Source organism: Capricornis sumatraensis, chromosome 15, assembly GCF_032405125.1.
Source record: "Capricornis sumatraensis isolate serow.1 chromosome 15, serow.2, whole genome shotgun sequence".
NCBI lineage: Eukaryota > Metazoa > Chordata > Mammalia > Artiodactyla > Bovidae > Capricornis > Capricornis sumatraensis.
The window spans coordinates 50,866,338-50,889,246 of NC_091083.1; the positions used below are offsets into that span (position 1 = coordinate 50,866,338).

A 22,909-nucleotide genomic window follows, 5' to 3' on the forward strand; every position below is an offset into this window, starting at 1 on the left:
TCATCAAAAGAATGGCTATTATCATAAAAAACAGAAATAAATGCTGGCAAGCATGTAAAAGGAACCCTCCTACACTGCTGGTGGGAATGTAAACTGGTACTGACACTGTAAGAAACAGTTATGAAGGTTTTTCAAAAAGCTAAAAAGAGAACTACTATATGACCCGCCAATTCCACTCCTAGATATATAGCTGAAAAATACTAATTTGAAAACATATATGCTCTTTAATGTTCACAATAGCATTATTTACAACTCCCAAGATAGAAAGAAACCAAACTGAATGGATAAAGATGTGATGTATGTATGTACACACACACAGCTCAGCTTTGTGTACTGCTCAGCCATAAAAGAGAGTGAAATTTTGCTATCTGTAACAACATGGATGGACTTGGAAGGTATTATGCTAAGTGAACTAAATCAGATAGAGAAAGACTATACTATATGACATCACTTGCATGGAACAGTGTTTACCAGTGGAGAGAGGGAAGGTAGGAGGGGCAATAAAGGCACAGGGGATTAAGTGGTACAAACTATCAGGTTTAAAATAAGCTACAAGGATACAACACAGGGAATATAGCAAACATTTTACAATAACTATAAATGGAGCATAATCTTTAAAAATTTCAATAATTATATTGTATACCTGTAATTTATGCAATATACATCAACCATACTACAAATCACCTAATTAACTTTTAAGAGGATGCTTAGGATTCCATTGCTTTAATTCTAATCCATACCATGAACTGAAATTAAAATGCCTAGAAATATTTTATCTTCACTTAGAAATATATTTAGAAAAAGCAGAAATATTCTCCCTTTTACCCTATTAATGCTGACTGGAGGAGGCTACCCCAACCTACAACTCTCTATTTTTCTACCTGTGGATCACTAGTCCAAAGTTGTTTAAAGAGAGGTTCACTTACATGACTAGCAGCATTTCTTAAAGAAGCAATAGTATTTTCTTGAACTTTAGCAAGCCTGAAAGAAAATAAATATACAGAAATATAGTTATCATTAATAAAGAAAAGATAAATTTAGTAAAGAAGTCAACTGTATTTTCAATAATGGACACAGTATTTATTCTCTATTTTGAGGCTAACTTTACCATCCCCAAAATAAGACTGACCATTACTTGATTGGTGTGTGCATTCCTTAAATCAAGCTCTAATAATCATAGGTATTTACAAGCCAATTTAAAGCCCAATTACAAAATCACATTTAAATCCAGGGTAATAATTAAAAGGATCCTTTGACCTTTAGTTGGTTAAACCTTATCATCAAGCATAAGCTACCAAATGCTAGTACTACTCAAATATTCAACCTACTGAGCAGTTGTTGTAGAATTCCCTGCACCTCGATGTCCAACATCCAATGGTATTCTTGGTTTCCAATACTTGGAAAATGAAGATTTCATGTCACAACTGTATCCTGGTAACGGCTTAATAATTATATAGTCAACTTTCATAGGAAAAATGGGGGAAGGGAAAAAGAAAGACAATTAAAAGGCTACGGTGAACTCAATTACACTTAAACACCATCAAACCAGCTTTATCAGTTGATCAAACAGAGAGAAATCAAGTCAATGACCATTCAGAGTAAAGCTTCCAGAAAATTGCTGTTGTTCAGTCACTAAGTCATGCCCAAATCTTTTGTGATCCCATGGACCGTCACTCCCCAGGATACTATGTCCATGGGATTTCCCAGCAAGAATATTATAGTGAGTTGACATTTCCTTCTCCAGGGGATCTTCTCAACGCAGGGATCAAACCCATGTCTCCTGCTTAGCAGACAGATTCTTTACCAATGAGCAACCAGGGAATGTATTTGTTAAGATTCTGAAACAACTTATTAATTTAATTCTTTACCATTCTCAAAAGCACAATTTGAAACTAATCAGAACCCTAACTTAACGTTTGCTTATTTGTAAAGGGCCACCATGCTTGTCTAAGCTTACCTCTCACTTTGCCTATTGTTTTCCTAGAATTTCTGCTCATGATGGGAAGAGTAAGGATTCCAGCGCTCTTCCCACTCTCTGCAATGGTGGACGATAAGAGACATGCTGTACCCACATGTCCAGGAAAAGCATCACCCTGAACTACATGTTCACTGAGATCTTCCTGAAAAACAAGGATAATAACCCAAATTCTTATAATTCAATATTCTCCGTTAGAAGATCAAAAAAGACACCCTTAAAACCAACTCAGAATCTATGGACGAAAATCAATAATACAACCAAATTTACATTCAGGTAATTTAGATAGCTTTGTTGTAACAAGTAACATATTTTCTTTTAGTATGCAAAGATATTTAATACACAGTATATTTAAGACTTTATGTTCATTAATCGTTACTGTTGATTTGTACTTCTGATCCTCTAACATATATTATGCAAATATAAAGCGTCGACTGAATGTTTCTAAGTACTTTTATATTCAAAGACTAAGATACACCTGTTGGTGTTTAGTTGCTAAGTTGTGATCAACTCTTGCAAACCCATGGACTAAAACCCGCCAGGCTCCTCTGTCCATTGGATTGCCCTGGCAAGAATACTAGAGTGGGTTGCCATTTCCTTCTCCCAGGTTTATTTCTGACCCAGGGACTGAGCCTGCATCTCCTGCTTGGCAGGCAGATTTATTACCACAGAGCACTAAGGAAGCCCAAGATGTAATTATTTTCCTTGTGGCTCAGCTGGTAAACAATCTGTCTGCAATGAGGGAGACCTGGGTTTGATCCCTGGGCTGGGAAGAGCCGCTGTAGAAGGGAAAGGCTACACTCCAGTATTCTGGCCTGGAGAATTCCATAGAATATATATATAGTCCATGGGGTCGCAAAGAGTCGAACGTGACTGAGTGACTTTAACTTTCACTTTTAATGTAAATTTTGTTCCTTATAAATGCATCTACACAGATGACACAGAGGGATAGTAACCTCTAGGACACTGAATACTTGAGATTATATAGTGTTTTATCCACCTAGTCTATGAATAAATTAGTACTTCCAAAACTGCTAACCAAATGAAAGGGAAGTCAGGCTATTCGAGAGATTACTAATAGGTAGGTACTAAAAGAACAAAGAAACATTCAACCAAAACTTCATATTTTTATAATAAATGTTTCACAGATCTTATTAATTAGGCAAGATAACTTTATATTATAAAGCTATAAGACTTACTCAGGTTCTAATCCATCCTGAATTTTGCTATTTTCTGAAACACTGGATAGGTGCTATTCTTAGGGAAGGTTTATTCCCCACCTTCAAAGAGTCAAACTCTAATCTAGTGTAAATGTGAGTGGAAATATCAAAGAGCCAGGACCTTAGGAGAGGACCCAGTTTTATTTGTGAGGAGCAGCTAAACAGCCCAAAAGCCAAGATAAGCATCACAAGCAGCTCTAGAAAGTTGGCAGCACAGAATCTGAATAACTTGGCACAATTTTCACAGCAACTATCTTTTCTTACATATTTATACTATCAAGTAAAGTTGGAAAAATGAGTTCACTATTACAATGGATTCTTATAAAATGCTTCAATAAACAAAACTTCAGTCATGAAGAGGGCTCAATCATGCTAGTTACATCAGTTTGCCTATCAAGTACAGCCTCTATTCTTCAAAGCAGCTTTGGGTACATTCATTTACGTTTAAAATACACAAAGACATCTGGTCATAATTTGAATGCAATTTTGAAGTTCTCAATTATATTGTTAATGAGTCTGGCAACTCTAATTTTTTAACATCTGCTAACATGTACAGAGGAGTAAACATCTAAAAAGTTGTATGAATCATATGTTTACATAAATTAGACTACAATAAAAATCAAAACATATTTAAAAATAAGCTCATGTCTATATTGTCTCTCACCCTCTTCAGTGAAATATACTTACCTCAAAAAAATCAAATATTAGTTCTAGGTTATCTGGTTCCATTGTCTGTATACTATACTCTGTCCAACGGTCAGGCTGTAAGCCATACCCACACTCTGGCTGTGAATGTCTACACTTGAATTCATTGTCGCTTATTAAGGATATCTCCAGGCTATTTGACATTTTGTGAAGAACAGTGGGAGATACTCTATCATCATCATCTTCCTCCAGACCCTCTAATGTCAGCTTTACCCTAAATGAAAGGAAAAGATGATGAAATGCAAAAAGTGAAGAAAGAAAATCTATATATGTTACCTAAACACTAAATTTAAAATTGTTCCCTTTATATGCTAAACCTTCAAATAACAAAAGAACTATACATACTATAGGTTAAGGCATTAGTTGTATTTTATAAAATAGTGGTGTTTTTATCTCCAAACATTTTTGCCAAGTATTAAAATGAGACAAATGTTCATTATGCCTAAGGCTATTTTCATTCTTTTTTTGTAATTTTTTTGCCTATTTTCATTAATTCTTTGAGTTTTTTAAAATGAATCTAAAGAGGCATTTACTATTATCCATTTATAACTGGCTATCTCAATTTCTTATGAGAAGTTTCACAAATATATACATAACAAGTACAATTTTGAACCATATTCTGTTAGTGTGCATTAAAAGACTGTTAGACAGGGACTTCCCCAGTGGTCCAGTTGTTAAGAATCCATGTTCCAATGTATGGGTTTTAGGTTGGATCCCTAGTTGCAGAACTAAGATCCCACATGCTGCAGAGCAATTAAGCCCACACCACAACTACTGAGCCCATGTGCCTTAGAACCTGAGCACCACAACTAGAGAAAAGCCCTCATGCCTCAACTAGAAAAGACCACATGCCACAATGAGAGATCCTGAATGTTGCAACTAAAACCCGATGCAGCCAAATAAACATAAAAAAAAAAAAAAAAGCCTGTTGGAGGTTGTAAATTTTTAAATTTCCCATACTTCTCACTACACTGAGACCAGGTATTTTGTGAACAGATTATTAAAGAAAACTATGGTATTAATGGTATTAAAAGCATGGTATATACATTTGCAAGTATGCATGGCTTTTATGTATTTACATATATGTACTTTTTAATGAAACAAAGGAACAAAACGAGAAACCATGAGTCTTATAACCCCCACAGCAATGAAAATAAAAGACAAGTTACCTAAGCCACTGGGTCACAAAGACTAATTTACTCCCAGGTGAGAAGCAATCAGCTGCAGAGAACACTTGTAATGCCAATAAGTTAACTCAATTCTAGAATATTTCTTGCACCAACTGGAATGTACATAGATCATATAACTTTAATACCAATGATGTAGGAGTAATGTTATTGTATAGAGTACAGTTGAGCTAGGAAAGCTTTTCATTCTAGATTTAAATAAGATCCACTTAATAATACAAGTAATAGAACTGCATTAGTGAGGCCTGTTCTCTGAATGACCTGCTGCCTCCAACAACTGCGCAGACTTATCTTATAGGCACATATTCCAAGATATCCCAAAGGGGACATGACTATTCAATTAATAATAATGTGCCATAGTGATACTGTAAAATCAAAAGTAGCACCACTTTAATAATCCAAACAAAAGAGATCCTTTCTTCTCTTCAAACTCTTAGGAATATCTCTGAACAATTGATTTTGCTAGTGAGCCTGAAAGAACATTCTTTACCAGGACATACAAAAAGCGACCACAAATGGACTGTAATGAATCAGCAAGGAAAGCATGGAAGATTAAATATGACTATTCTCAGGCCTTTCTGGTGGTCCAGTGGTTAAGACTCCAAGATCCCAACATAGGCAACAAGGGTTTGATCCCTTGTAAGGAACTAGGATGCTGCATGCCCAGGCCAAAAAAAAAAAAAACTAGTCTACAAATAGCAATGTGCAACTACCTACCTCTCCCCCCTCCCCCCAAAAAAAACAAGTTTAAAGGGATCAATTAAAGACTAGTCCATTTATATTAAAGGTTTTCTTCAAATAGCTATATAAATGTTATCAGTTCAGTTCAGTCACTCAGTTGTGTCTGACTCTTTGCAACCCCATGGACTACAGCAAGCCAGGCTTCCTTGTCCATCACCAACTCCCGGAGCTTGCTCAAACTCATGTCCATTGAGTTGGTGATGCCATCCAACCATTTCATCCTCTGTTGTGCACTTCTCCTCCCACCTTCAATCTTTCCCAGCATCAGGGTCTTTTCCAAGGAGTCAGTTACTTGTATCAGGTGGCCAAAGTACTGGAGATTCAGCTTTAGCATCAGTCCTTCCAACGAATATTCTGGACTGATTTCCTTTAGGACTGACTGGTTGGATCTCCCTGCAGTCCAAGGCACTCTCAAGAGTCTTTCCCAACACCACAGCATCAATTCTTTGGTGCTCACCCTTTTTTATGGTCCAACTCTCACATCCATACATGATTACTGGAAAAACCATAGCTTTGACTAGACAGACCTTTGCTGACAAAGTAATGTCTATGCTTTTTCATACACTGTCTAGGTTAGTCATAGCTTTCCTTCCATGGAGTAAGTGTCTCTTTTAACGGCTGCAGTCACCATCTGCAACGATTTTGGAGTGCAAGTCTCTCACTGTTTCCATTGTTTCTCCATCTACTTGCCATGACGTGATGGGACCAGATGCCACTATCTTCATTTTCTGAATGTTGAGTTTTAATTGAGCTTTTTCACTCTTCTGTCACTTTCATAAGAGGCTCTTTAGTTCCTCTTCACTTTCTGCCATAAGGGTGGTGTCGTCTGCATATCTGAGGTTATTGATATTTCTCCCGGCATCTTGATTCCAGCTTGTGCTTCATCCAGCCCAGCATTTCACATGATGTACTCTGCATATAGGTTAAATAAGCAGGGTGACAATATACAGCCTTGACGTACTCCTTTCCCAATTTGGAACCAGTCTGTTGTTCCATGTCTACCTGTAACTGTTGCTTCTTGACTTGCATACAGATATAGGTATGCATATAGGACCTGCATACAGGAGGCAGGTAAAGTGGTCTGGTGTTCCCATCTCTTTCAGAATTTTCCAGTTTGTTGTGATCCACACAGTCAAAGGCTTTGGCATAGTCAACAAGGCAGAAGTAGCCGTTTTTCTGGAACTCTTGCTTTTTCTATGATCCAAGAGATGTCGGCAATTTGATCTCTGATTCCTCTGCCTTTTCTAAATCCAGCTTGAACATCAGAAAGTTCACGGTTCACATACTGTTGAAGCCTAGCTTGGAGAATTTTGAGCATTATCTTGCTAGCACGTGAGATGAGTACCATTGTGTGGTAGTCTGAACATTCTTTGGCATTACCTTTCTTTGGAATTGGAATGAATATATAAATGTTATAGTCTATCATAAAGTAACACTACTGCTTTCCAAGTTCTGGTGGAATCAAGTGAAAGAGAAACTTGTGTGTAAAATGTGGTGGTGAGATTTGCTTGTTAGATTACTCCTTTTGGCTTGTGGAAATCACTAAGTAAGCAGTGCTGAAGGCAAGTCCAAGTCAGAGTCTCCCATAGAGCCTGAACAGCTGCAGAAGCTCTTCATCAGGAGTGAGCTTTGCAACAACCAACGAGAGTCTGAGAAGCCATTCTGAGCATTGGGGAATGCTCACACTGTGGCCATGAGAGGTCCAAATATCAAGCGCTCTAAAGGCATGGGTTTGTCACAGTGGAGGCGGCAGATCTCACCATGAATGCAAGACCACACAAGGTGGATGGAAGAGTTGTGGAACCAAAGAGGGGTGTATCAAGAGAAGATTCTCAAACTGCCCACTTAAATGTGAAAAAGGTTTTTGTTCATAGCATTAAAGAAAACACTGAACATCACCTAAGAGATTAATCTGAACAGTATGGGAAAACTGAAGTCATTGAAATCATGAATCACTGAGGCAGTGGCAAAAAGAGAGGCTTTGCTTTTCTAACCTCTGATGACCATGACGCTGTAGATAAGACTGCCATTCAGAAATACCATACTGTGAATGGCGACAACTGTAAAGAAAGTAAGGAAAGTCCTATCTAAGTAAGAGATGGCTACTGCTTCATCCAACCAAAGAGGCAGAAGTACTTCTGGAAACTTTGGTGGTAATCAAGGAGGTTGTTGTGGTGAGGATGACAACTCTGGTTATGGAGGAAACTTCAGTGGCCAAGCTGGCATTGGTAATAGCCATTGGTGGTGGTGGATATGGTGGCAGTGGGGATGGCTATGGATTTGATAATAATGGAAACAATTTTGGAGGTGGCAGAAGCTACAGTGATTTTGGCAATTACAACATCAATCTTCAAATTCTGGACTCATGAAAGGATGAAACTTTGGACGGAGAAGTTCTGGCTCGTACAGTAGTCATGGCCAATACCTTGCTAAACCACAAAAGCAAGGTGACTCTGGTGGTTCCAGCAGTAGCAGTAGCTACAGCAGTGGCAGAAGGTTTTAATTACTGCCAGGAAACAAAGCTTAGCAGGAGAGGATAGCCAGAGAAGTGACAGGGAAGCCACAGGTTGCAACAGATTTTGTGAACTCAGCCAAGCACTGCCACCACTATGAAGAAAGATGTTCTAGACAATACTCATCTGTATGGGTAAAAAAACTTGAGGACTGTATTTGTGACTAATTGTGTAACAGGTTATTCAAGTTTGTTCTGTGTAAAGCATTCCAGGACAGAGTTTTAAAGCAGACTTTTTTTTGCATCCATGCTTTTTTCTGCACCCATGTAACAGTCTGATCATGACATTAAATAAATGTGTCTTTAAAAATAAATAAATCAAATGTGGTGTTAAGGAGATAAAAAATCATGTTAAGTGTTTTATTTAAAATGCAAATACTATTGCTAAGCTTTTAAAATAGTCATGATAAATTTGTAGATAAATTATTTTCTAGCAAATGAAGGCTTAACCTATCAATACTATGAATTTGGGGGAAAGAGATGGTCAAAACAAACATCAACTGCTAGCTATGCACAGTTATTTCAGTAGGAATCAGTAATTTGTAGTGGCCAAATAAGTATGGTTATAAAAATACACCAATTTAAGCCTAAGCAACACAGTAATATATACAAACACTCAACTTTTATATAAACAAGAGAAACATAAGACTCAGTATGCATAAACAATCCAATTAGAACACAATTAATTATCTATTAATTTTTTTGGCTGCATCGCAGTATGCAGGATCTTAGTTCACCAACCAAGGATGGAACCACGTCCCTTACAGTGGAAACGAGAAGTCCTATCATCATCATTTCAAAGTCATAAAACGAAGGCACTTTATAGCTATCACACAACTTATTTGCTTCTTTTAACACGTAAATACAATATCTGATTATTTATGACTATCTGGTTAGAGAATCTTTGCAATCAAACTGACTGAGCAGATCAGCTACGTGGTCCAATTACCTAGGTTTCTCAGAAGCAAAGCAGAGGCCTAAAAAAGCTAATGATCAGAGACAAGGTACACCCAACACACTTTACTCACTCTCAGAACAGGCCAACTGAAAGTGTTGAGAAGTGTCACCCACCCTTTCCCATACGTATTTTATGACTAGGATAAGTAATACAGTATTTTCAGCAGTTACTGTAAAGCGTTTATGGATTTACAAACTCTACCATCATTATTAATTTTATCATGAAAATAGATATTAACTATTATTGTTAACTACTTTAGTTACTAAAAATGGCCCTTTCAACCCAGTCCTGACATTTTGTTAGAAAAACCTGCATTACACAGCGTACTTTGAATTCTCGGTCCCAAAGTTAAAAAAATTCAAATGATAAGGCTGCCTGCTTTGCTAAGAAATCAGTCCATTCAAAGATATACATGGTGACATTACAAAAGTTTAAGTTACTATTTAGTTATTTATACAAAGCTTGACATCTATTTCTTAAATTAAGATTAAAATTGCACTAATCTGGAACTGCTCTGGTAACTGTGACCTTTCCTTAATGAAAAGGTTTTTTGTTTTTAAGACACAGGAAAATTTAGGACACTGAAGTGTATTTCCAGTGACCATTTTTCTGTTTGTGCCATTCTCCCCTCATTTAACACAAAATCATTTCATCACATCAATTTTCAAACAAATTGCTACACTAAGAAATTTCAAATGGTAGGAACTACAAAGACATGTCAGCCTAGAAATCACTTACGTAAGGTAAAAAAAAAATTTTCTGATTTCACATTTGGAGATTAAGACTAATGTAAGTACATTTAACTGTAGTAATCTTCATGCAAGGAAGCAAATTCACTTTTACAAGACCCTGCTGTTTGTTAGAATATAAGAATGCTATTTCCTCAGTTGATACACTTAAAGCCTATAACCAGATGGATCAGAAATCTACAGCAATGGTGAAAATAAATAAGTAACAAATACACATGGTCCTACCTAAATCTAGATTTTTTAAATTTTTTCTTGGTTATTGAGACAGGAGGTTTTTCGGAATAATGCAAACGTAATCTGATTTCGGTCTGACATGTCAGCCATCCAGAATCCAGAGTCTCAATACCATCTAGAAAAAGTATGAAGAACACTAATTAATATACACATTTTAAAAAACAAGCCAATAATTACAAGACATAGTGACAGTTCCAATTCACATTCACAGTTTGATACACTCAGGTTATCTATCATTGGTATTTCTCTTCAAAGCAAATATACAAGTAGTCTTAAGTTTGTCATTAAAAGAAAACTTTTATATGAAGTACATAATGTATATACATATGAAGGGGGAAAAAACTAAATGAACATTAACAACTAAACAAACTAAATTAAAATACCCTTATTGAATATATTATTGAAGCAATACGAATCTATCTCAGAAAGAATACATATCCCAAGAAGGCTTATAACCTAGCAGTTGTTCCACTGCTGACCACAGTTACAATTCCAAAGTGTCACATGAGATACTCAGCTGAAAACTAGTTATTCCACTAGTGCTGGCAGTGGAGATACCAGGAGGTAAGAATCAAACAAAATCAATGCACTGGGAGATGCTAGGGGCAGGGAACAGGCAGTTGCCAACTAGAGGGCAGCCGAGGCCAAACAGGAAAGGGGGCTTGGAACAGAGCCTGACACACACCAAATACTGAAAAAAAATATTTGTTGAAAGATTTTATCGAGTAACAACACCCCATTTCTGGAGCTGTTTATCTCCTGAGCCATGGCATAGTTCATGACTCCAAGGAGATTAAGCCCTGAGCCTTTGGAATGGGAGCACTGACTCTTACAAGACCCTAGACTACCAGAGAACTAACCCTAGGGAGTACCAAATAGTGAGAACTAACACAAAAGAAACCACCTGAATACAAGACCCACCATTACCCAACCACCAGTAGCATCCTGTATAGGACACCTCATCTAAACAACAAACAAAACAAAAATACAAACCAAATCATCAGCAGACAGGCGTACCACCTCACTCAGCACTTCCCATCAGAGGAAAAACAAACAAAAACTCAGCACAAATCTCACCCTATAGGAAGCTCACACAAACCACTGGACCAACCAAAAGGAAGAAAGAATTCAACCTTTTTCAAGAAAAGAATTCAACTTTCCTTGAAGCCTGAGAAAAGGAGACCTCAAACACAATAACTTAAAAAAAAAATAATGAAAAGGCAGAGAAATAATGCACAAATAAAGGAACAAACTAGAAATACAGAAGTCCAAATAAATGAAGAGGAAACAGGGAAACTACCTGAAAAAGAAAACAGAATAATGATAATAAAGATGATCAAAAACCTTGAAAACAAAATGGAGAAAATGCAAGAATCAATAAACAAGGACCTAGAAGAATTAAACAATAAACATACAGAGACAAACACAATTATGGATATTAAAATACTCTAGAAGGAATCAATAGCAGAATATCTGAAGCAGAAGAAAAAATCAGTGAGCTGAAAGATAAAATGGCAGAAATATCTTCTGAAGAGCAGAACGAAGTAAAAAGAATGAAAAGAGCTGAGGACAGTCTCAGAAACCTTTGGGACCATATCAAATGTACAACATTCTAATTATAGGCGTCACAGAAGAAGAGAAAAAGAAAGGGTATGAGAAAATTTTTGGAGATTATAGTTGAAAATTTCCCGAACATGGAAAAGGAAATAGTCAATCAAGTCCAAGAGGCACAAAAAGTCCCATACAGGATAAACCCAAGGGGAAACACCAGGACAGTAACAAAAACTAAACACAAAGAAAGAATATTGAAAGCAGCAAGGGAGATGCAACAAGTAACATACAAGGGAAACCTCATACATTTAACAGCTTATCTTTCAGCAGAAACTCTGCAGGCCAGAAGGGAATGGCAGGATATATTTAAAGTACTGAAAGGGAAAAATCTACAACTAAGATTACTGTACCTGGCAAGGATCTCATTCGAAATTGACGAAAAGCTTTTCAGAAAGCAAAAGTTAAGAGAATTCAGTACAACCAAACCAGCTTTACAACAAATGTTAAATGGACTTACATAGTTAGGAAACACAACAGAAGAAAAGAGATGTACATAATCAACCCCAAACAATTAAAGAAAATGACAATAGGAACATACTTATCAATAAATTACTTTAAATGTAAATATATTAAATTCTCCAACCAACAGGCATAGAATGGCTGAATGATACAAAAGAAGACACATATATATGCTGTCTACAAGAAACCCACTTCAGATCTCAAGACACATAGACTGAAACTGAGAGGATGGAAAAATGTATTCCATGCAAATAGGAAGCAAAAGAAAGCTGGAGTAGCAATCCTCATATCAGACAAAATAGACTTTAAAATAGAGAAGATTACAAGAGATAAGGAAGGACACTACATAATGATTAAGGGATCAATCCAAGAGGAAGGCATAAGTAAGTATGCACCCAACATAGGAACAACTCAATACATAAGAGAAACACTAACAAGACACGAAAGGAGAAATTGACAGTAACACAATAATAGGACACTTTAACACCCCAGTCACACCAATGGACAGACCATTAAAACAAATTAATAAGGAAACACAAGTCTTAAATGATACATTGATGAGATGGATCTCACTGACATCTTCAGGACATTCCATCCAAATGCAGAAGAATACACCTTTTTCTCAAGTGCACAAATCAAACCTCAGTAAATTTAAGAAAACTGAAATCATATCAAGCATCTTCTCAGACCACAATACTATGAGAGACTAGATATCAATTATAAGAAAAACTATAAAAAACCAGGTTTGACATAAACACATGGAGATTAAACAATACATTTCTAAATAACAGGTTACTGAAGAAATCGAAAGAGAAATCAAAAAATTTCTAGAAACAAGTAACAATGAAAACACAACTCAAAAGTATGGGATGCAGCAAAAGCAGTTCTAAGAGAAAGTTTATAGCAACACAATCCTACCTCAAGAAACAAGAAAAACAGTGAAAAGACAACCTAACTTTACACCTAAACAACTGGAAAAAGAAGAAACCCCCAAATTAGTAGAAGGAAATAAATCATAAAATTTGAGCAGAAATAAATGAAAAAGAAATGAAAGAAACAACAGTAAAGATTAATAAAACTAAAAGCTGGTTCTTTGACAAGATAAACAAAATTGACAAACTTTTAGCCAGACTCATCAAGAAAAAAGAAGAATCAAATCAACAAAATTAGAAATGAAAAACGAGAGGTTACAACAGACAATGCAGAAATACAAAGGATTATAAGAGACCATTATGAACACCTATATGGCAATAAAATAGATAACCTGGAAGAAATGGACAGATTCTTAGAAAAGTTCAATCTTCTTAGAAATTGTGAACAACCCAATTCAAGCACTGAAATTGAAGCTGTGATAAAAAATCTCCTAGAAAACAAAAGCCCAGGACCAGATGGCTTCACAGGAGAATTCTATCAAACATTTAGAGAAGAGCTAATGCCTAACCTTCTAAAAATCATTCAAAAAATTGCAGAGGAAGGAACACTTCCAAACTCATTCTATGAGGCCACCATCACCCTGATACCAAAATCAGACAAAGACAACACACAAGAAAGAAAACTAGAGGCCAATATCACTGATGAACATAGATGCAAAAATCCTCACCAAAATGTTAGCAAACAGAATTCAGCAACACGTCGAAAAGCTCATACACCATGATCAAGTTTGGTTTATTCCAGGGATGCAAGGATTCTTCAATATACATAAATCAATTAATGTGATACCCCACATTAACAAATTGAAAAATTAAAACCATATGATCATCCCAATAGATGCAGAAAAAGCTTTTGACAAAATTCAGCACCTATTTATGATTAAAATTCTTCAAAAAATGGGCACAGATGGAACCTACCTCAACACAGTAAAGGCCATATATGATAAGCCTACAGCAAACAGTCTCAACGGTGAAAAACTGAAAGCATCCCCCCTAAGATTAGGGATAAGACAAGGGTGTCTATTTTCACCACTATTATTCAACATAGTTTTGGAGGTTCTAGCTACAGCAAGGGAGAAGGCAATGGCAACCCATTCCAGTACTCTTGCCTGGAAAATCCCATGGACGGAGGAACCCGGTAGGCCGCAGTCCACGGGGTCGCTCAGAGTCGGGCACGACTGAGCAACTTCACTTTCAGTTTTCATGCACTGGAGAAGGAAATGGCAACCCACTCCAGTTCTTGCCTGGAGAATCCCAGGGACAGCGGAGCCTGATGCGCTGCCGTCTATGGGGTCGCACAGAGTCAGACACGACTGAAGCGACTTAGCAGCAGCTACAGTACTCAGAGAAGAAAAACAAATAAAAAGGAATCCCGATCGAAAAAGAAGTAGTAAAGCTCTCACTGTTTGCAGATGATATGACACTTTACAAAGAAAACCCTAAAGATAGTACCAGAAAACTACTAGAGCTAACCAGTGAATTTAGCAAAGTTGCAGGATACAAAATCAATATACAGAAATTACTTGCATTTCTATATACTAACAATGAAAAATCAGAAAAAGCAATTAAGGAAATCAATTCCATTCACCATTACAACAAAAAGAATTAAATATCTAGGAATAAACTTACCTAAGGAAACAAAAGAACTGTACAAAGAATTATAAGACACTAATAAAGAAATCAAAGATGACATTAACAGATGGAAAGATATTCCATGTTCCTAGGTAGGAAGAATCAATATTGTGAAAATGAATACACTAGCAAATGCAATCTACGGATTTAATGTGATCCCTATCAAATTATCAATGGCATTTTCCACAGAACCAGAACAAAAAATTTCACAATTCACATGGAAACACAAAAGACCCCGAATAGCCAAAGCAGTCTTGACAAAGAAGAATGAAGCTGGAGCAATTAACCTTCCTGACTTCAGGTTATACTACAAAGCTACAGGCATCAGGACAGTATGGTACTGGCATGAAAACAGAAATATAGACCAATGGAACAACATAGAAAGCCCAGAAATAAACCCATGCACCTATGGGTACCTTATTTTTGACAAACGAGGCAAGAATATACTATGGGGCAAAGACAGCCTCTTCAATAAGTGGTACTTGGAAAACTGGACAGCTACATGTAAAAAAATGGAATTAGAACACTTTCTAACACCATACACAAGGATAAACTCAAAATGGATTAAAGACCTAAATGTAAGACCAGAAACTATAAAACTCTTAAGAGGAAACATAGGGAGAACCCTCGATGACATAAATCAAACCAAGATCCTCTATGACCCACCTCCTAGAGTAATGGAAATAGAAACAAAAGTAAACAAATGGGACATGATTACACTTAAAAACTCTTGCACAGCAAAGGAAATTATAAGCAAGGTGAAAAGACAAGCCTCAGAATGAGAGAAAATAACAAATGGAACAACTGACAAAGGATTAATTTTCAAAATATACAAGCAGCTCATACAACTCAATACCAGAAAAACAAACTACCCAATCAAAAAGTGGGGAAAAGACCTAAACAGACATTTCTCCAAAGAAGACATACAGATGGCTAATACACACGTGAAAAAATGCTCAACATCACTCATTATTAGAGAGATGTAAATCAAAATTACAAAACAGCCATCAACAAAAAGTCTACAAACAAATGCTGGAGACGGTGTGGAGAAAAGGGAACGCTCTTGCATTGTTGGTGAGAATCTAAATTGATCCAGCCACAATGGAAGAGGGTATGGAGATTCCTTTAAAAACTAGGAATAAAACCACCATGGGACCCAGCAAGCCCACTCCTAAGCATATACCCTGGGGAAACCAAAACTGAAGGAGACACATGTGTCCCACTGTTTATTGCAGCACTATTTACAATGGCTAAAACATGGAAGCAACCTAGATATCCATCGACATATGAATGGATAAACAAGTTGTGGAACGCACACAATGGAATATTACTCAGCCATTAAAAGGAATGCATTTGAGTCCGTTCTAATGAGGTGGATGAATCTAGAACCTACTATACAGAGTGAAGTGAGTCAGAAAGATAAATATTGTATTCTAACGCATATATACGGAATCTAGAAAAATGGTAATGAAGGATTTACTTACAGGGCAGCAATGGGGAAACACAAAGAGAATAGACTTATGGACATGGGGAGAGCAGAGGACAGGATGAGATATATGGAAGGAGTAACATAGAAACCTCCATGATCATATGTAAAATAGATAATCAATGGGAATTTGCTGTATGGCTTGGGAAACTCAAAACAGGGGCTCTACATCAACCTAGATGGGTGGGGTGAGGAGGGAATATATGTGTATCTATGGCTGATTCATGTTGGGATTTGACAGAAAACAGCAAAATTCTGTAAAGCAATTATCCTTCAGTGAAAAATAGGGTGTTTTTTTTTTTAAATGAAAAATAAATAAATAAATAAATGCATTATCCACCTACATATTCTGCCATTGATAAACTGCATGATTGTGATAACACTGCTAGCACTGTTTAATTTGAAGTTTCTTACTAACGAAAGTAATAACATTGTCATAAATACCAGGGAGCTGACAACTGTTTTGTACCTAAGTTTTCCATCAACAGGATTAAAAAAAAAAAAAATCAAGGAAATTTTCTCCTTAGGTCTGATTTCCTAACTATCAAAATTTTATAAATAAAGAGAAACCATTACCATCTCAAGTGTTAGACTACTTTATGACGTAATATAAATAATCCCAAACAAATCAAGAAAGTAAGTTAAATTACTGTCTGAACACTACAAAAGCATATACATCTGTAAAGTGGATAAACACACGTACCTAGTAAAACAACAATCAAAACACTCAGGCCCAGACTTCCCTGATGGCTCAGTGGATGGGAATCCATCCACCAATGAGCAGAATAGTGGCTCGATTGCTGGTCTGGTTATAAGATTTCACATGCCATGGAGCAACTAAGCCCTAGCACCACAACTACTGAGCCCACCAGCGTAGAGGCCATCCTACACAAGAAAAGTCACTGCAATGAGAAGCCTGCAGACCACAATGCACACCACATTGAAGAGTAGCCCTCCCTCACCTCAACTAGAGAAAGCCCACGTGCAGCAATGAAGACCCAGCAGAGCCATATAAATAAATAAAAATAAAACATCCAGGCCCTACTCCTTCCTGTATTCAACAGGAACAAGTAATTCTGGTTATGGGCAATTATCTCTGGTTCTGTAAGCACACATTCTGCTCACCCCCTTTATAACTTTTGATTCCTATGGTATAGTATCTAAAATGAAGATGGAGGTTTAGCATGATAATGAATTCCAGTCATTGAAGAAATAACTTGAATGCTTAGGATAAAATATCTACTGATGCAGAAAGTATAAGAATGCATAACATTTTCAGAAGTAAAAGGACTTTAGACTCCACTGTAAATTGTTTACTCAGCCAGAATGACTAGAACATTATTCTTAATCTGGATTTTAGTATAAATGCACATACAAACAATGCACAAATGTAGGTTATGAGTAATGGTTCACATTTAAAGGTTTAGAACAATTAATATTCTCAAACACGATACTGTTAAGTGTAATGATATAATAACCATTAAGTATAATATTTTTAAGTTAATTCTATTAATTCATACACCTAAAGTCACCAGCCAAATAAAAATCAAAAAGATAAAATTGTAAAGCATAAGAAATATACTAGAGAGAATTCCCTGGTGGTCCAGTGGTTAAGACTCTGCACTTCCACTGCAGAGGACACAGGTTTGATCCCCCAGATTGAGGAACTAAGATTCCACAAGCAGCATGGTGATACAGTAGATCCTGGTGATCCAGTGGATTAAGAGTCCACCTGCCAATGCAGGGGACACAGTTTGATCCCTCGTCCAGGAAGATTCTACACGCCATGGACAACTGAAGCTCATGCACCACAACTGATGAGTCCCTGAGCTGCAACTACTGAAGCCCTTGTGCCTAGACCCTGTACTCTGCAACAAGAGTAGCTACTGTAATGAGAAACCCACGTATTGCAACACCCACTCATCCTAACTAGACAAAGATGCAGTACAACCAAAAATAAATAGATAAATAAATAATCTAAAAAAAAATCATAGTCTTATTTCTCTGTGCTGTTTCTAATGAAATGTAAGATCTCAACCATGTGAATGAAGATTTTTGAAAACTCAGTCTCACTTACTGTGGATTCCAAATTGTCCATCGTCAATAATAATTTCACTTTCTAAAATTGAAGGAAAATAGAAAACTTAGTTACAATTCATGATGTACACACAGAATGAACAACTGAGAAATTACCCACCTTAAGGATTTTTTTAAATTAATTAAAAATATAAAAGCATCCCAAAGTGAATAAGCATATTTATTGTAGCCCTCAATAAAGAAACCGCTTTTAAGGAGGCTATCAGACAGTAATAATTCTTACATTCATGGTGATTATTCACAATGTTACAAGGAAGAGAAAAGAAAACTCCTCAGAGAGGTGCTCCAGACTAGAGGCACTGGGACAAATGTTTATACCAACCAATGTATGAGACTGACAAGTTGCTGGACAACAATATCACCTGGTTTTTTCAAACCAAAGGTCTTGGCACAATTAAAATGCTTATTCTCACATAGTGCCTATTCTGATCTTAACTAAACTATAATGCTCGTCAAACCCCAACTATTCTCTACAGCCAGCTAAAAGCTTTTCAAACAGCATAAACTTACCTGCATACATAGAGCTGTGAGGAACTACCAAAAGTAAGTGCTCCCTTCCAACAGAAATGTCAACTAAATGAGAAAAACTGTTAATCCCCACCCTCTAAGTAAAATACTGATTATCTCCCCTGCTACTTCATTCCCCAGTTTACTTTAAACATAAATCTGAAACAGTTGTCAAAATAAGTGTGATAGTTTCCAGTAAAGATTCTCTGGTATATTTCACACAGCTCTTAAGTTCAAAAGTTATACTTTCCAAAAGCTTAAAATAAATTTATTAAAAAGATCAGAAAATCATCCTACCTCTCAAAGAAAATATATTTAATTGCAGGATGCTTCAAAATGTAATTTTTTAAATATTCAATTCCTAATATTTCCCAACCTCAGTATAATTCTAAAATACACTATCATAACATTTATAAATATAGTATCAGAAATGTATTAAAACATGCAAAAAGAAAATCCAACAGAGGATGGAACAAGATACTTGTTTAAACGAGATATGTCCTTGATGCAGGGTAAAGCAGAATCACTCATTATTTTCTAATCTAAGCTAGTAACTAACAAGCCATTTATTATCTTTAAATTATAATTTTTTCAAGAAACTAAAAGATTTCTCACCACTAATCTATATACAAAACCAAGTGGGTAATTTAATGTATGTGAAAAGAATTTCAAATTTCAATCTCAGTATGGAAAAAGAAATTCAAAAATACTTGTATGAAGAGAAATGCCATTGCTGGGCATAAGAAAACTAAATAACACTTAAACAAACAAAAAAAAATTTATCTGAATAGCAACTTTAACATAGCCAGCAGGTTATTGGGCGAAAATGTCTGCTGTTGCTGCTGCTAAGTTGCTTCAGTCGTGTACGACTCTGTGTGACCCCATAGACGGCAGCCCACCAGGCTCCCCAGTCCCTGGGATTCTCCAGGCAAGAACACTGGAGTGGACTGCCATGTCCTTCTCCAATGCATGAAAGTGAAAAGTGAAAGTGAAGTCGCTCAGTCGTGTCTGGCTCTTAGCGACCCCATGGGCTGCAGCCCACCAGGCTCCTCCGACCAACCGGGAAATTTTAATTCATTCATACAAGTTTATTCAAATATTCACTAGTTTAAAAAAAAACACACACAATAAATAAAATAATATACTACTCAAAGTTAAAAGAATCATTGTTTTGTGTTAGTCCTTTCTTTGAATGTTCTCTAAGTTCTCTGAGCAAGTAATCAAAGCCACAGACGGATGCTCAGTTAAGAGAAATGCTATTTTACAAACTTTTGTAACTACTCCAAATGGAAATATATATTCCATGAAGTCATCTAATCCAAGAAATTAAAAATAACTAAACAAAGGTTTCTAATTAAGTTTACAAAGAAAGGCAATTAAGAACTGCTTAGTTTTGAAAGTAAGACACTAAGTGAAACTTGTAGTATTGACAATGCATTTACCTTAAACTTTAAAATAAATATTTATTAAATCCCACTAAGCCAATGTGCATTAGTAACTTTATGCATATGCCTCAAACAGATGCAGTTAATGCCCATACCTAAAGGGGTTATTGATCGTGGTTGTAGATGAGTCTCCCACTTGTGAACTATGACTTGACATGGGCCACCGATAGTCTGCAATTTAAAAGTTAAACGTCTGCAATAATTTCTTGTATCTTATTTTCTACCCATGATGTCATTAGATGTTTGTGGCCTAAGTCTTATACTAAGCATGAAACCAAGAGATTCATCTTGTTAATATCAATATTATAATGCCCCAAATCAGGAATGTACCAGGTCACAAAACATGATGAACGCTGGAAGAAAATGAGGGTGAGGCAGTAAACAGAAAAATGAGATGAACTGGCACATAAAACCGTTCTAAACCCATTCTTTAATCTGCCAACAAAACTCAGTTTAATCTTTAACTGATACTCTGTTCTGAGTTAAATTAACAGCAAATACACATTATGTTCCGTATGTCGGCAGTCAATGTGATTACTGGAAGAAGCATCTCATCTGAAGTAACTCTTCAAGGGTTTGGAAAAAGCTGAAACTCTCCGATAGAAATAAACAGTAAGAACAAATACTGCAAGATCAATTATCGCAAGTATGCAAGGAACTAGAAGGCATCATAAAGTTCTTCATTTCATGTATTTAAAAACTGCTAAGTAGGTAACGGGAAGAATATCAGATCCTCACATCAAAGCAACCAGTTCTTTTAAGGAGCACAAGAAGCCCTTTCCTTCAGGAAAGGAAACATGCATGGGTAAATCTGAAGAACAAGTTTAATTAAATGGGAGTAGGCATCCAGTTTTACTCTTCATGCCTCGAAGTTTATAAATTCATACAGTGTGAAAAATTATAATACTTGTCTTCTGTTATCAAGTTGTCTTACTAAAAAGAAAGTTAAAGTGTTAGCTGTCCAGTCATGTCTGACTCTTGCCGACCCCACGGACTTGTAGCCTGTCAGGCTCCTCTGTCCATGGGATTTCCCAGGCAAGAACACTGGAGTGGGTAACCAATCCCTTCTCCAGGGTATCTTCCCAACCCAGGGATTGAACCCAGGTCTCCTACACATTGCAGGCAGTTTCTTTACCATCTGAGCCACCTGGAAAGCCCAGCCTTATATACTGTTGATAATGTCTACAGCAATTTAAAAGCTAGAATGAACTACCACAAAGACTCCTCAATGTGTTTCTAAGGGGCTAAAGTATGAAGTGCTTCCTAATTTTTCATTGAAAAAAGAAGCTTGACTAATTAAACTTATGTGCCAAAAACAATTCTTTACATATTTTAAAAGCAAAATTTCAAACCTAACAAGGTTTGATAACCTAACAAGGTATTTTTTCCTCCTGAAAAAGAAACTTAATAAAATACAAAAAAGCAAAAAGAAAACAAAATCACCTATTATCATATCACTTATAGACAATCACTATCAATATTTTCACATATTCAAACTCTTTTCTAGGTATGTATTATATATCCTCTTAAGTCTGGAACATGTACATTTCTCCCTATAGTACATCTGTAGATGGCATTAAATACTCTTTTATAATTTTCTAGGATTTCAATATTGATTTAAGAAATGTGCCAAATGACAGTAAGTATGTAACAAGTTAGGCAAGAGAGAATTCTGCTACTACTTAAAATATCCAGAGGCTAAAACCTTATTTAAAACTTGTAAACTTTCAAAGTTTGAAAACTAAAATTGCATTAGATACACATTCAATTCCTTAATCCTGGACAATACAGGAACTCATTTTCTCCGGCTGAATGCATCCTTGTCAGAAGTGTTCACTTGTGAATTGATAATAAACTGTGTAGACATTTTTAGAAAATGTAATGTGAAAGTGTTCATCTTAAAATATGGTGAATTATGTTTTAAAACGAGGAACATTTGATCCTGCATCTGTTAGATATTTTTCACTAAAACTTTCTGCTGTCATTTTTCTGTATTTTCACAGATAAAACTTTATAATCCTCAAAAGATGCATATATATATATTAAAAATGGGAATGTTTCTTAGCAATAATGGGCAGCCAAAACTAACCAACCTATTCCCTTCTTACACCCTCCCCATGTCCCCTGCACCCACCTCAAAAAAAAATCCTCTTTGCTACAAAAATGGTATAGATCCATATTGTTACAAAAGTTACTAATGAAATGTGACTTGAAAGGGTGCCATGAATGTAAATACCAGTGGGCATTAAAAGTGAGTAGAAGAGAGACTGTTTCTGTTTTAATTCTGTTATCAGAGGAATTTCACAAAGTGTTGACTGAAGTATCTATAATCATATAAGAATAACCCTGTGGATTAAACATTTGAGAGTGAACATATTATAGTAATTAAGTTTAAAAACCTCACCCCCATCTGTTTTAGTAACAAACCCTCTAATCATAGCATAAAGCAAACGAGGCTCAAA

At 36.1% G+C, this 22,909-nt stretch overlaps 1 protein-coding gene across 1 annotated transcript in view; it reads right to left on the bottom strand.

Moving 5' to 3' along the window:
- The window catches only part of GPCPD1 (glycerophosphocholine phosphodiesterase 1), a 62,956-nt gene that overhangs the window by 29,033 nt on the left and 11,014 nt on the right, over positions 1–22,909 (bottom strand). Inside the window, exons 4-10 of the mRNA XM_068986989.1 lie at positions 20,543–20,618; positions 18,476–18,517; positions 10,273–10,396; positions 3,883–4,114; positions 1,958–2,120; positions 1,329–1,461; positions 927–981 (exon numbers count right to left, since the gene is read on the bottom strand). Of these exons, the coding sequence (XP_068843090.1) occupies positions 927–981; positions 1,329–1,461; positions 1,958–2,120; positions 3,883–4,114; positions 10,273–10,396; positions 18,476–18,517; positions 20,543–20,618 (825 nt within the window). The remainder of the gene's footprint in view (positions 1–926; positions 982–1,328; positions 1,462–1,957; positions 2,121–3,882; positions 4,115–10,272; positions 10,397–18,475; positions 18,518–20,542; positions 20,619–22,909) is intronic.